This window comes from Nematostella vectensis, chromosome 15 (assembly GCF_932526225.1).
Source record: "Nematostella vectensis chromosome 15, jaNemVect1.1, whole genome shotgun sequence".
Taxonomy (NCBI): domain Eukaryota; kingdom Metazoa; phylum Cnidaria; class Anthozoa; order Actiniaria; family Edwardsiidae; genus Nematostella; species Nematostella vectensis.
In genome coordinates, this window is record NC_064048.1 from 4,229,074 (window position 1) to 4,242,846 (window position 13,773).

At 41.8% G+C, this 13,773-nt stretch overlaps 1 protein-coding gene across 2 annotated transcripts; it reads left to right on the forward strand.

Annotated features, from left to right (window-relative positions):
- Nucleotides 1-3,169: 3,169 nt before the first annotated feature.
- Nucleotides 3,170-12,439, forward strand: LOC5515687 (beta-1 adrenergic receptor). Of its 2 annotated transcripts, none has more exons than XM_001635715.3 (2): nt 3,170-3,294; nt 10,567-12,439. In XM_001635715.3, the coding sequence occupies exon 2, from the start codon at nt 11,287-11,289 to the stop codon at nt 12,217-12,219; it is 933 nt and encodes a 310-aa protein (XP_001635765.2). In that variant the 5' UTR covers nt 3,170-3,294; nt 10,567-11,286; the 3' UTR covers nt 12,220-12,439. The 2 variants fall into 2 exon arrangements, with proteins under 2 accessions (XP_001635765.2, XP_048579062.1); XM_048723105.1 differs by lacking the exon at nt 3,170-3,294 and adding an exon at nt 8,546-9,032.
- Nucleotides 12,440-13,773: the final 1,334 nt, after the last annotated feature.

Consider the following 13,773-nt stretch of genomic DNA (forward strand, 5'->3'; position numbering starts at 1 on the left):
GATAGCTCCACCCATGTCACCTCCATCACCAGCCCTAGATAGCTCCACCCAAGTCACCCCCATCCAAGCCCTGGATAGCTCCACCCATGTCACCTCCATCACCATGTCACCCCCATAACCAACCCTAGATAGCTCTACCCATGTCACCACAATAACCAACCATAGATAGCTCCACCCATGTCACCCCAATCACCAGCCCTAGATAGCTCCACCCATGTCACCACCGTAACCAACCCTACATAGCTCCACCCATGTCACCACCATCACCATCCCTGGATAGCTCTACCCTTGTCACCTCCATCACCAGCCCTAGATAGCTCCACCCATGTCACCCCCACCACCAGCCCTGGATAGCTCTACCCATGTCACCCCCATCACCAGCCCTAGATAGCTCCACCCATGTCACCCCTATCACCAACCCTAGATAGCTCCACCCAAGTCACCCCCATCACCAGCCCTGGATAGCTCTACCTATGTCACCGCCGTCACCAGCCCTGGATAGCTATACCCATGTCACCCCCATCACCATCCCGAGATAGCTCTACCCATGTCACCCCCATCACCAGACATAGATAGCTCCTCCCATGTCACCCCCATTACCAGCCCTGGATAGCTCCACCCATGTCACCCCCATAACCAACCCTAGATAGCTCTACCCATGACACCACAATAACCAACCATAGATAGCTCCACCCATGTCACCCCAATCACCAGCCCTAGATAGCTCCACCCATGTCACCACCGTAACCAACCCTACATAGCTCCACCCATGTCACCACCATCACCATCCCTGGATAGCTCTACCCATGTCACTTCCATCACCATCCCTGGATAGCTCCACCCATGTCACCCCCATCACCAGCCCTGGATAGCCCCATCTATGTCACCCCCATCACCATCCCTGGATAGCTCTACCCATGTCACTCCCATCACCATCCCTGGATAGCTCCACCCATGTCACCCGCATCACCATCCCTGGATAGCTCTACCCATGTCACCCCCATCAGCAGCCCTGGATAGCCCCATCCATGTCACCCCCATCACCAGACCTAGATAGCTCTACCCATGTCACCCACATCACCAGAGCCCTGGATAGCTCAACCCATGTCACCCCCATCACCAGCCCTAAATAGCTCCACCCATGTCACCACCATAACCACCCCTAGATAGCTCCACCCATGTCACCCCCATCACCAAGCATGGATAGCTCCACCCATGTCACCACCATAACCAACCATAGATGGCTCTACCCATGTCACCCCCATCACCAGCCCTATATAGCTCCACCCATGTCACCACCGTAACCAACCCTACATAACTCCACCCATGTCACCACCATCACCATCCCTGGATAGCTCTACCCATGCCACCCCCATCACCATCCCTGGATAGCTCTACCCATGTCACACCCATCACCAGCCCTGGATAGCCCCATCCATGTCACCCCCATCACCATCCCTGGATAGCTCTACCCATGTCACCGCCATCACCATCCCTGGATAGCTCTACCCATGTCACACCCATCACCAGCCCTGGATAGCCCCATCCATGTCACCCCCATCACCATCCCTGGATAGCTCTACCCATGTCACCGCCATCACCATCCCTGGATAGCTCCACCCATGTCACCCCCATCACCATCCCTGGATAGCTCCACCCATGTCACCCCCATCACCAGCCCTAGATAGCTCCACCCATGTCACCACCATAACCAACCCTAGATAGCTCCACCCATGTCACCCCCATCACCAGCCCTGGATAGCTCCACCCATGTCACCATCATAACCAACCCTAGATAGCTCCACCCATGTCACCCCCATCACCAGCCCTGGATAGCTCCACCCATGTCACCACCATAACCAACCCTAGATAGCTCCACCCATGTCACCCCCATCACCAGCCCTAGATAGCTCCACCAATGTCACCACCATAACCAACCCTAGATAGCTCCACCCATGTCACCCCCATCACCAGCCCTGGATAGCTCCTCCCATGTCACCTCCATCACCAGCCCTAGATAGCTCCACCCATGTCACCCCCATTACCAGCCCTAGATAGCTCCACCCATGTCACCCCCATCACCAGCCCTGGATAGCTCCACCCATGTCACCCCCATCAGCAACCATGGATAGCTCCACCCATGTCACCCCCATAACCAACCCTAGATAGCTCCACCCATGTCACCCCCATTACCAGCCCTAGATAGCTCTACTCATGTCACCCCCATCACCAGCCCTGGATAGCTCCACCCATGTCACCCCCATCACCAGCCCTGGATAGCCCCATCCATGTCACCCCCATCACCAGCCCTAGATAGCTCTACCCATGTCACCCCCATCACCAGCCCTAGATAGCTCCACCAATGTCACCACCATAACCGACCCTAGATAGCTCCACCCATGTCACCCCCATCACCAGCCCTGGATAGCTCCACCCATGTCACCTCCATCACCAACCCTGGATAGCTCCATTTACGTTTCCCCATTGTTATCCCTGAATCGCATTATTTTACGCCCCCCCCCCCCCCCCCCCCCCCCATCTCTAGAAAACCAAGGCCACAAAATAGATCTGTTCCGCAGCCAGTTCTTTTGCTGGCTGGGAAGATTCTAGACCCTCGAATGGTTTGTGGGCTACGAATGGTTCTGCTGGCAAATATGTGTAGTCGAACTAGTTGTACTGGGAACTAGTCGAACTAGTTGTACTGGGAATATTTTTGGGAGCGCTGGAGCGGATGCTTGGGGAAAAAGTCGTCCCGATCGGTTATACGGGCAATTTTTCATGTGCTAAAATGCCTAACCACTGCTGGCCACTCCTGGGAGAAAGGGAAATATTTTTTCCCCAGCAACTTTTAAAATGGATATTTTCTGGCATCAGAACATATTCAAACGACTAAATATGCAATTGTAACGTTTTTCGAGAAGGAAGTGTTGGAAACTATGCCCTTGGAAAACCCTTACTTTGTGAGCTCCATATTTTCAACGATGCCTAATTCCCGTTCTAAGAGGTATTTTGGCTCCATTTTTACTTCCATTACAGGTACGCACACTTCCTCCTTTTTAATAGCTTTTAGCGATTCATTACCCCTGCAGGGTGAATATCACAATACGCGTCGGTGTCTGCCCTGAGCGTACTTGTATTGTTTCGTATATCAGAGTTGAACTTGAGATAAGATATGCTTGATATGCGAGCCTCCACTCTCCCCGTCATACCCTGCTAGAAGTAATTTGGCGTCTGATTGTTCAGGTCTTGAAACACATTATAAGTGCTCCAGCAAAAGGCATTTTGACAACTCTGGTAAGTTCGAAATCGCCTGGCTTTTTGTATTGATTGTTTTAGCTTCGTTTTAGTATATTATATCCTCGTGGTATATATCAGCCAGCCCAACAGAGCTTCACAGGTAAAGCTTCGTTAAGCTTTTTTATTCAAAACACCTCAAGAGATACTCAGGTCGTGTTGAGGTTCGTATAATTGTGTTTCCCAAAAACATAATGTTGCTTAACTTTAAGTCTATATTTTTTGGGAGAAATTTTTATCGATATTTATTTAAGATCTAAGAAGAATAAAAAGCTATGTTTTTCAATGGAAGAAAAGTATTATCAGCGCCATGGAGAGATCCATTAAATTTATCGGGAAGCTTTGGGGATATACAGTTACCAATAGCAGTAATCTTTTATTTTCACCATTAAATGTGTCGTCATCAGCCAACGTTCACAAAAGATAAATAAAGAGGTCATTTCTATAATTAATATCTTTACAAAGGTTTAGCTTCGGAAGGAAATGTACAATGCAGGTATTAACTTCCAGCTATCTCGTTGTGAATTCTGTTTCCTTTTAGGTATTTTACTGTATATTTTACCACCGATTTCGAACTGCTTTTGCTTCCATTGGAGTTTGGAGTTATTGTGAATCAACTTCTTATGAAAGTAGACATTCTGTCTTCACTGAACGCGTAATTAACTTTCTATATTATTTTTTCATCCTCCATTCCCGCAGGGTATATACTAGGCTATATATATTATATTCTTATAGGCTCAAAATGCGGATCAAAAAAGCAATCCGTTAACACTTTTTATTTTTCTTATAAAAGAGATTGGTGGAGAATTAGGCATGCCATTAAAATTTATCTTTCTCTTTTACATCGCACGGGCCGGAGGGTTAAGTAATAAAAAAAGAGACATGTTCTTTTTCAGACAATGTATAAAAAATGTATAATACACACATTTAAATCTAAGCTATCAATAAAATCCGTATTAATGTGGTTATTTCTAATGATGTTAGAAAGGCAGATAACAGCCATTAGAGTGTTGGAGGAGTTTTTGTCGTCGATGACCGTAAAATTTCCATTTGAGATACATCAAATTATTGCTTTATGTGCCTAGAAGGAGGCTGCTTCAAACCACATCTTTTGGCGTGCATGTGTACACGGAAAATTATTCATATCAAACATATTCCCCATGGATAGTGTCCTTCGTTTGTATTACCTTATATGGACATTGATGCCCATATTTAGAAGAGCTAAACTTTTTTTGCTCCCTGATCTCCAGAAAACATGGTGAAAAAATGCTGATTCCTGTCAATTTGAGACTCGCGGCAAGAAGTTGTCAAGAAAAAATTGATCGCTTGGTCAAATCTTTATCTCACTAATCTTGAAATACCCTGACACCCAGGCCTCCAAGAAATTGACCGACCAGGTTTGAAGATCACCCAAATATTGATATGTCTTGTCACTTGTAGACACTTGTAAGCAAATATATTGGTTTAAAAACATGCAACATATATGTTATACAGGGGCGTGGCCCGCCCCCCTCCCCTCCCCCCTTCTAGCAGCAAAAAAAAAATACTGTTAATGTACGAGACACTATTTAAAATACAGGAGAAAATGTTTTGAAAGGGTCTTTTGGGCCCCCTTCTGTTAAAAATCCTGGCTATGAGCTGTTATTTGGTGCCAATAAACATCTATCTATGTAGCATATGTTAGGGGTGGAATGTCGAGGCAAGTACCAAAAAATAATCGTTATCTTTCCTAGTCCTTAAAATTGTCTCCGAAAATAGAAAACCCTAGGCTGAAGGTCGTGATACATGCTTCCTAAAAATACACAAATCACCAAGTCTAAAATGACGGTGATATTTTAAAATAATTAAGAAAAAGATACTGGTTTAAGAGAGATTCATATTTACCGTAGGCAGGTCTAACTAAATTGAAAGATGCGCAACAAGTTTTCCTTAGCCTATAAGGTAGGTGTTTTATCTCAAGCAAAAAACTATCCATTCTATTGACGTTGAAATTCAGACGGGCGTATAAAAGAAAGAGATGTTTTCCGTTCTCTCAAATCTAAAATTGAAATAATTAGGCTTTTAGTAATCTGTATAAAAATTCTCTGATTATGGCAAACGCCTTAGGTTTTTCCTTAACAGTTACTGTATTTATTTTTTCCCATGGGGTTGGAAATTCCAGAGGGGTGGGGTGTCAAACGGCCAGGAATTTCCAGAGGGGAGGAGGGGGGGGGGGGGGGGGGGGGGGGGGGTAAAATGCCCTTTTTCCTTAACAGCTACTGTATTTATTTTTTCCCAGGGGGTTGGAAATTCCAGAGGGGTAGGGGGTTCAAACGGCCAGGAATTTCCAGAGGGGAGGGGGGGGGGGACGCCTTTTTTTCCTTAACAGTTACTGTATTTATTTTTTCCCAGGGGGTTGGAAATTCCAGAGGGGTAGGGGGTTCAAACGGCCAGGAATTTCCAGAGGGGAGGGGGGGGGACGCCTTTTTTTCCTTAACAGTTACTGTATTTATTTTTTCCCATGGGGTTGGAAATTCCAGAGGGGTGGGGTGTCAAACGGCCAGGAATTTCCAGAGGGGAGGAGGGGGGGGGGGGGGGGTAAAATGCCCTTTTTCCTTAACAGCTACTGTATTTATTTTTTCCCAGGGGGTTGGAAATTCCAGAGGGGTGGGGTGTCAAACGGCCAGGAATTTCCAGAGGGGAGGGGGAACGCCTTTTTTCCTTAACAGTTACTGTATTTATTTTTTTCCAGGGGGTTGGAAATTCCAGAGGGGTGGGGGGTCATACCTCCGGCCCCCTTTAATAGGGGGAGGGGGGTATGGATACACTCTGGAAGTACACAATGGGGTTACAGTGTAAGGATTTGCCGTGGTTTATAAGCGATGCTAATGTCGACAAAAAATCGCCCGAAATAATAAATTGTATTCATTGTAAAGCGTTATTTCAAGGTATAAGCAATGATTTATAAGATAAGTCGTGTAAAAATGGAACTGTACGATTAATACCAATTAGAAATATATATCTGTTACTTAATGGAAGACATCGAGATCCTTGTCTGCCGATTAGTGTTCTATAAAGCGTGTTTTCATGCGAGTCTTTAGGCATTCCCAGCAGTACAATTGAAGAGGAACTTTGCAAAGCTCGACAACCGTTGAAATGGTATAACCATTTAAGTTTGATCTCTCGATAAATATGATTTTTTGGTATGCAACAAAAATCCGACGAAAAGTGCTGGGTAAATTCACTTCTAGCTTTCAGACCTGGTTGCACGTTTCCTCAAACTTTAAAAGGCAGGTAAACAAGGAAATCTGAATAAATATCTCACCATCACGTGAGATCAGTTCCTGTTTATTAGATGTGATTAAAGTGAACAAGAAGCATTTACGTTATTTCGTTTTTAAGTGGCAACTAAGAGGTTTTCGAGATGAGGCCATGACATTGATAACTTATCGCTTTTAGTTCAAGGCGCGGAGATAAGAGATTAAATTTAACTTTTCTGTAAATGTCTGTGTTATGGGGCTCTGTACACTGAATGTTCAAAAACATGTTGCTCGTATGTTGAGAAACTGCTAAATACTAATATCAGAATCAGGCAAATAGTTTTTTCCAATTAACAATAAAAGCGTTATTACCCCAAAACATGATTTTTGGAAGGACGAAGGAAAGACCCTCCATAGTTCAACATTGCGCTCTTGAGTAAGACTCGCGTTAATTACAAGCATGTAAGCGTTACACTGTGCAGTCGTGTCCTCTTTATAACGACTGATTCAATACTTCGAAACAAAAAGATTACCGATGTTTGAATAATTTACGGATTGTACTTGCAATGCCTTCGAAATGTCTGTCGCACCTTATAATACCATATGGACTTTGTAATACCTGACACACTTTGTTATATCTGACGCAAGATTATAATACCTGATGAACTTTTTAACACCTGACCAAATTTTCAATTCTTGACGTACTTTGTAATACCTGACGCACTTTGTAATACCTAACGCAATTTGTAATACCTGACACACTTTGTAATACCTGACGCACTTTTAATACCTGACGCACTTTTTAATACCTGACGCACTTTGTAATACCTGACGCACTTTTTAATACCTGGCGCACTTTGTAATACCTGACGCACTTTGTAATACCGGATGCACTTTGTAATACCGGATGCACTTTGTAATACCGGATGCACTTTGTACTTGACGCACTTTGTAATACCTGACGCACTTTGTAATACCTGACGCACTTTGTAATACCTGACACACTTTGTAATACCTGGCGCACTTTATAATACCTGACGCTTAGCAGCCGCTCTTATGACACGCAAGCCTTTCCCACAAGCAGACTAACTTCCACATTTTGTCAACCCGAATTCCTGAAATTAAGACACTAGAAAACACATTGTTCATTGTTCATTTCTACCTGATCTTAAACACAAATGACCATTAACCAGCTGATTCCGCATTTGTACGGATAAAGGTGCAGAACTACTTAGCGATCACAGGATGTAGTCAGATGGCGCACTTATCCCCACATAACCTTTAAATACATTCTACAAAATAAAACGAAGAGAATAATTCGCATGTAGGCTTTTTGTGGTGTTATCGCTTAAAAAAAACAGCCTCTAGCGATCGAAGCCGCTGTCTTGGATTTCGACTATGATCGTTCGAGGCTGGCTTTTCGCGATGAAATCACAACTTAATGAGTGCATGCAGCTTACTAAGAAAAGCATTAATCTTCTGTTATTAAATGTCCATATTTTTTACTAAAACAAATCCCCTCATTCAAGAAAACCAAATAGATACGGTATATCAAAACTAAAACAATTTTTATGCCCGAAAATTCCGTTTATTGGCCTAAAACACTCGATTACATCCTCGGGGACCCAGGGCGTCGCGGAGATCGGGCACACAGGGAGCACGGCGCGAGAAAGAAGTCCTCCTCTACGACGCCCTGGATCCCCGAGAATGGCTCAAATAGGTACTGATCACCGCTTTATGTTTGTATAATATAAATCAATAGGAATGCTATTAAAAAATAATAGTAAATATGGTAAGAGTGTAGTATACTGCCCCCTCTCCACTTCTGAGATACCGAATTACTTTTTCTTGTTTTTGTTTTTATTGTGAGGACACGAAACATAGCCAATGTTTTGTACTCTTAAATTGGTTTTAAAAATTCAGAAATAGAATCTGATTATGAAAAAAAAATCAAACAGAGGGCATCCACAGAACTTAAGTAGGAGCTAAAGTATTCATTTTTCTCGTGCACTCTAAGTGTGTTCTTATCAGGAAAGACAAAATATTTCAAGTGAACCATTTTATTCTGAAACCAATCCCCTACTTGGCAAGTGACTGCCGCTTTCATTTATATTCTACGAACTCTGAAACACGATTTGCAACAGCTAAAATCGCCTTCTCGCTTCCGTCATTCAAAATCCTTGAAGGATCTTCTTGATCTTCATTGGCCAGCACTAAAATGGCTTCCAATCACGCGACCACTCCGCGGTGACCAATCAAAACAGCACCCAATGTAGTTCCGTTCCGTCAACTAATGACAGGATTCCGAAAGGGGTTGTTGGAAATGATTGACGAGGTTTCTCAGAATACTGAAAATCGCTGTCTAAGTGATCAAAGAATAGCTCAAGCACTTGTTCTTATATAAGGGATGCCCTTCCTTTTTTTCATTAACTATGAACCTTGGAAGGCAAATAAGTCTGTACAACACAAGAACTACGATATAGCAGCTGAGGTTTTCACGTAAGACACCGCTCACGTACAAAATATATGTTTTTATGAAGACTACCTTATACTATTGTGAACCTGAACAGTGTTATTTAAGCTCGAGGCAAAATACAATTTCTTGATTGAATCCTGTATTTATCTGACACGTACATTTAATTATTCCTATTTGTAATTGCGATTCGTGTGTAGCATGCAAAACGAATTACTAAGAATTACTTAGCTTACGTAAATACGTGTTTCCATGATAAGGTCACTGCAAGGGAAACAAAACTAACTCATTTCAAGCAAAACATGATTATTATTATTATTATTATTATTATTATTATTATTATTATTATTATTATTATTATTATTGTTATTGTTATTGTTATTATTGTTATTGTTATTGTTATTGTTATTGTTATTATTATTATTATTATTATTATTATTATTATTATTATTATTATTATTATTATTATTATTATTATTGTTATTGTTATTATTATTGTTATTGTTATTGTTATTGTTATTGTTATTGTTATTATTATTATTATTATTATTATTATTATTATTATTATTATTATTATTATTATTATTATTATTATTATTATTATTAGAACAGTATAAAAACCCTCGGAAGCCTCAAATTGAATTCGGTATGTGTCGATGCTTGGAGAAAACAAAAAATGACAAGAAATCAAGCAAAGCTACAATTTTTAAGAAGGCGTTGATAAAAGGCGCCTATCAGGCTACCATATATAGCTTCTATACAATTCCAATATTCGCAATATACCACAAAAGAATACATTTTATCGGCTTAATAACACTGGAACAAGGGAATATCGACAATGTCTATCAGACATACATGTGGATAATTTGAAATTTTCTTGCAAACACAGAACTTTTCATTTGCAAATGTAAACATAGCGAAGGAGCGTCTGATTGACATTCATTAAAAAAATGAGACCTACAAATTGGACACCGAATACAATTTGAAGTTTAAAGTTGATCTACAAATTGGACGTCGAATACAAGTTCAAGTTTAAAGTTGATACAACATTGAATATCACTCGAATTTGATAGTGGAATGTGTTAATTAAACATTAATGGCTATCCCCGCCCTCGGATAACTTCTGATTGCTGTAGTGGTGAGCCAATTCTCTTATCTCACCGACATTTGTAGCAATGTAGACAACGCGGCTTCTTGCTTGTTATTGTTATCACACGCAAGTAAAGGACAAATGAAAACAATCATCTAAGATATGATTCAGCAGGATAATACGAAACATTCCACTAACAGAGTTAATGTGCCGTAATGCGCTTTAACAATTATATACACAAGCTCTTTGTTGTTTTCTGTATATGAAATGTAAGTTAATCTCGTAAAGAAATGTGGAATACTGTAATTTTGGGAAGAGAAACCGGTGTTTAAAGTGATCTTCTCCTAGTAATAAAGTCATCTTCTCGGGAAATAAAAATTTGCATTTCAAGCTGATTAGATTTTGTGACGTTCACGCAAAACATAAAATATCACTCTAATGTCTAACATCTTTTTGCTTTAATCTGACAGGTGACTTAAGAAGAAGAGATCAAGAATTCAACAAGAAGAAGAGGTTTTTCTCATTGGTACAAGTAAAAGGTTTAGCACAAGGTGCAAGCGCACGTACGCAATTTTGACATGCGACACGCCAAAACAAACAACCCGTTTGACATGATAAAAAACTGTTTTGAAGTCTAATGAGAGAAACGTGATGGGGAATTATAATTATTTATGAAGCCACCCAGTAATAAAAGAGAGCTCTGATTTCTACATTCAAGATTTAGTTCTAGCTTCTACGATCATCGATGGTTGCACAAGGAAAGTAACAATCCCGAAGAGTCTACAAAGAAACGTAACAAGAGAATACTAGTTGGAAAGGCATAGAGATCAACCTAACAGAATTTCTGAAACATCATTTGAAGAAGATTTAAAGAAGACTCATCTGACAACAAAAGCCTTGGGAAATGTGGATAGAAACAGCGGTTTGGAGAAGATGGTAAAACGGTAAAAATGGTTAAGATGGTAAAAATCCGGAGTTGAATGTTGTAAGTGTGTTTTCTATACTTGGCAAGACTACACATTCTGGGACACTTAAAAAACAAATAAAAATCATTTGTAAAAAAAAAAAAACGAGGACTAGGCCGACAATTAAACACTCGAGAAAGTGATACACGGAACACCAGGATTTTCTAAAGGCAAGAACTAAGAAATATTGCCACTTTAATTGGGACACTGTAAAGATTTGTAAAAATGGCCTTGAGTAAGGAAATCCTCCAAGCATTTGACGTATCTTTAATCTGCCTGAGTGTCGTCATTGTTCTTCTCAACAGTGCAGTGATCGTTCTTGTAATCCTTAACAATAGTATCAGATCGTTTACAAACGGCTTCGTGGTGTCTCTAGCGCTCTCAGACATCTTAACTGGTGGCTTATTCTTCCCCATAGCTATTGGTGATGGATCGTTCGTAGGACTTCCTTACATCAACTGTATATGTCTACTACTGGGTGTCGGCAACGTGTGCTGTGTCACATATGACAGATATATGTCAATCTCGTCGCCGCTCACTTATGCTACTGACATCAGGAAAAGGTTCAAGCTATTGGTGGCTGTATGCTGGAGCGTGCCCATACTCTTCGCATTGATTCCCGTCATTTGGTCAGCAGATGGAACGACTCTCGCGCACAAAGTGTACATTTACGTGTTGGAGATATGCGGAGTGGTCATCCCCTTTATCTTCATCTTCTCCGTTTATTGCTACATCTTCAGACAAGTCAGAAAATGCAACCAAAAACTCGCCATGGATCTGATAGACGTAGAAACGTCTAGAAAACGCCGAAAGTCGCTCTTCTCAGAAGCGAAAGTGGCACGTGTCTTCATAACAGTTTCTGTCCTATTTCTGTTGTCATGGATACCGATCTTGTATATAACAACAATGATAAATATCGGGCGTGAGGACTTGTTCCCTAAGTGGCTGTTGTTAGTAGGTTTCTATGCGCTAGCTCTCGGCTCAATGGCCAATCCGATCATTTACTGCTTTCTCAAGCCTGATTTTAAGGCGTTAGTTAACAGATTGCTCTTTCGGAAAGTTCGTAGAGCATTTAGAGCCAGTTTTAACACTAGAACAGCCACAGCTAATGTTGTGCTTGCTTCCAGCAATAACAGTTATGACAATACCAAGCTTTGACCTAGATGCTTTGGCTAAATATTTAGGGCCGTAGTAAGGGGTAAAAAAATATGTAAACAAATATGACCATATGAAGAAAACGTTGTCATTTTGGGGGTCTGGTACCGAGGAATCTTAGTTGCTTTCCAGAGGCTTTCTCCATTGACTAAAGATGGTCACAGTCACTGTTTTTCTCTTCAAAAGTCATAAAGTCTACGAAGCACCTTCGGTACGGCAACCTTAAAAATGACAAGAATCATGCAGTTTTTCCAAATAAGTTTCCTTATATGGAAGTGACCTCGTTTGGCAAAAACGACAGTTTTTGGCTAAATTTTCTTGATATGGAAATGACCAGTGGGAGCGTGGCTTAGCCCCACAAATATTTTCTTAATGTTTCTGTATCGTGCCCCCTCCCAATCGTTTGTAGCCTGCTACTGCCCTGATTTGTCCGTCTAAGCCAATATTAGTACATACAGCAGTTTGAGCGAGAGCAGGTTTAGCAGTACTACAAGTACAAGCTATGTGAGCAGACTATCAAACATAGTTATGTTTCGCAAGATACACTAGGGCATGTCAGGCTCGTATACAGGGATTGCTGAGGGGTGCGCAGTCTCATATGGAAAAAAAGGAGGGAGTTGGGGTGTTATATGGAAACCGGGTAATTTTGACAAGGGGTGAGGGGTTGGGTATTATATGGAAACCGGGTAATTTTGACAAGGGGGGAGGGGTTGGGGTATTATATGGAAACCGGGTAATTTTGACAAGGGGGGAGGGCTTGGGGTATTATATGGAAACCGGGTAATTTTGACAAGGGGGGAGGGGTTGGGTATTATATGGAAACCGGGTAATTTTGACAAGGGGGGAGGGGTTGGGGTATTATATGGAAACCGGGTAATTTTGACAAGGGGGGAGGGGTTGGGGTATTATATGGAAACCGGGTAATTTTGACAAGGGGGGAGGGGTTGGGGTATCATTATGGAAAAGAGGATAATCAAGTTTGCCTGTGTACGCGCCTTAACAAGTATGTTATTAAAGATAGCCGAAACATACAAACACTGGATATGTTATCTAAGATACGGCTAGGTCATCAATAAAGCTACGTTACCTACGATACCAAGTAGCAGGGCAGTAGCAGGGGGTGGGTCACTTGGGGCACTAGCCCCCCTAATATTTAAAAAATATATAAGAAAATGATCAGTAGGGGCGTGGCTGTGTCCCCCATTGTTGTCTTAATGTTTCTGTATCGTCCATCTAGGCTTGCTACGGCTATGAGCAGAACATGAAAACATAGCTATGCTATCTAAAATCGACTACAAAACATAAGGTATGTAATCTAGGAAAGCTAGCAGGACACATACAAAAATAGCAGCAATGTTATCGTAAGGCCTGGATAAACTAAGAGACATGCACACTGCGGCATGCAAGGGCAAAACCGATCTGTTCCGCAAATCTCTTCCGCAGCCCGTTTTTTTGCTGGCTGGGAAAATGTTAGACCCCTCGGTTGCTGGAAAAAAGTTTGTCCCGAATGGTTCTGTTGGCAAATTTGTGGAGTCGAACAAGTTGTGCTGGGAATGT

Bases quoted from the DNA above. Each gene is read 5' to 3' on its own strand.
- LOC5515687 (XM_001635715.3), top strand. From the start codon at position 11,287: ATGGCCTTGAGTAAGGAAATCCTCCAAGCATTTGACGTATCTTTAATC.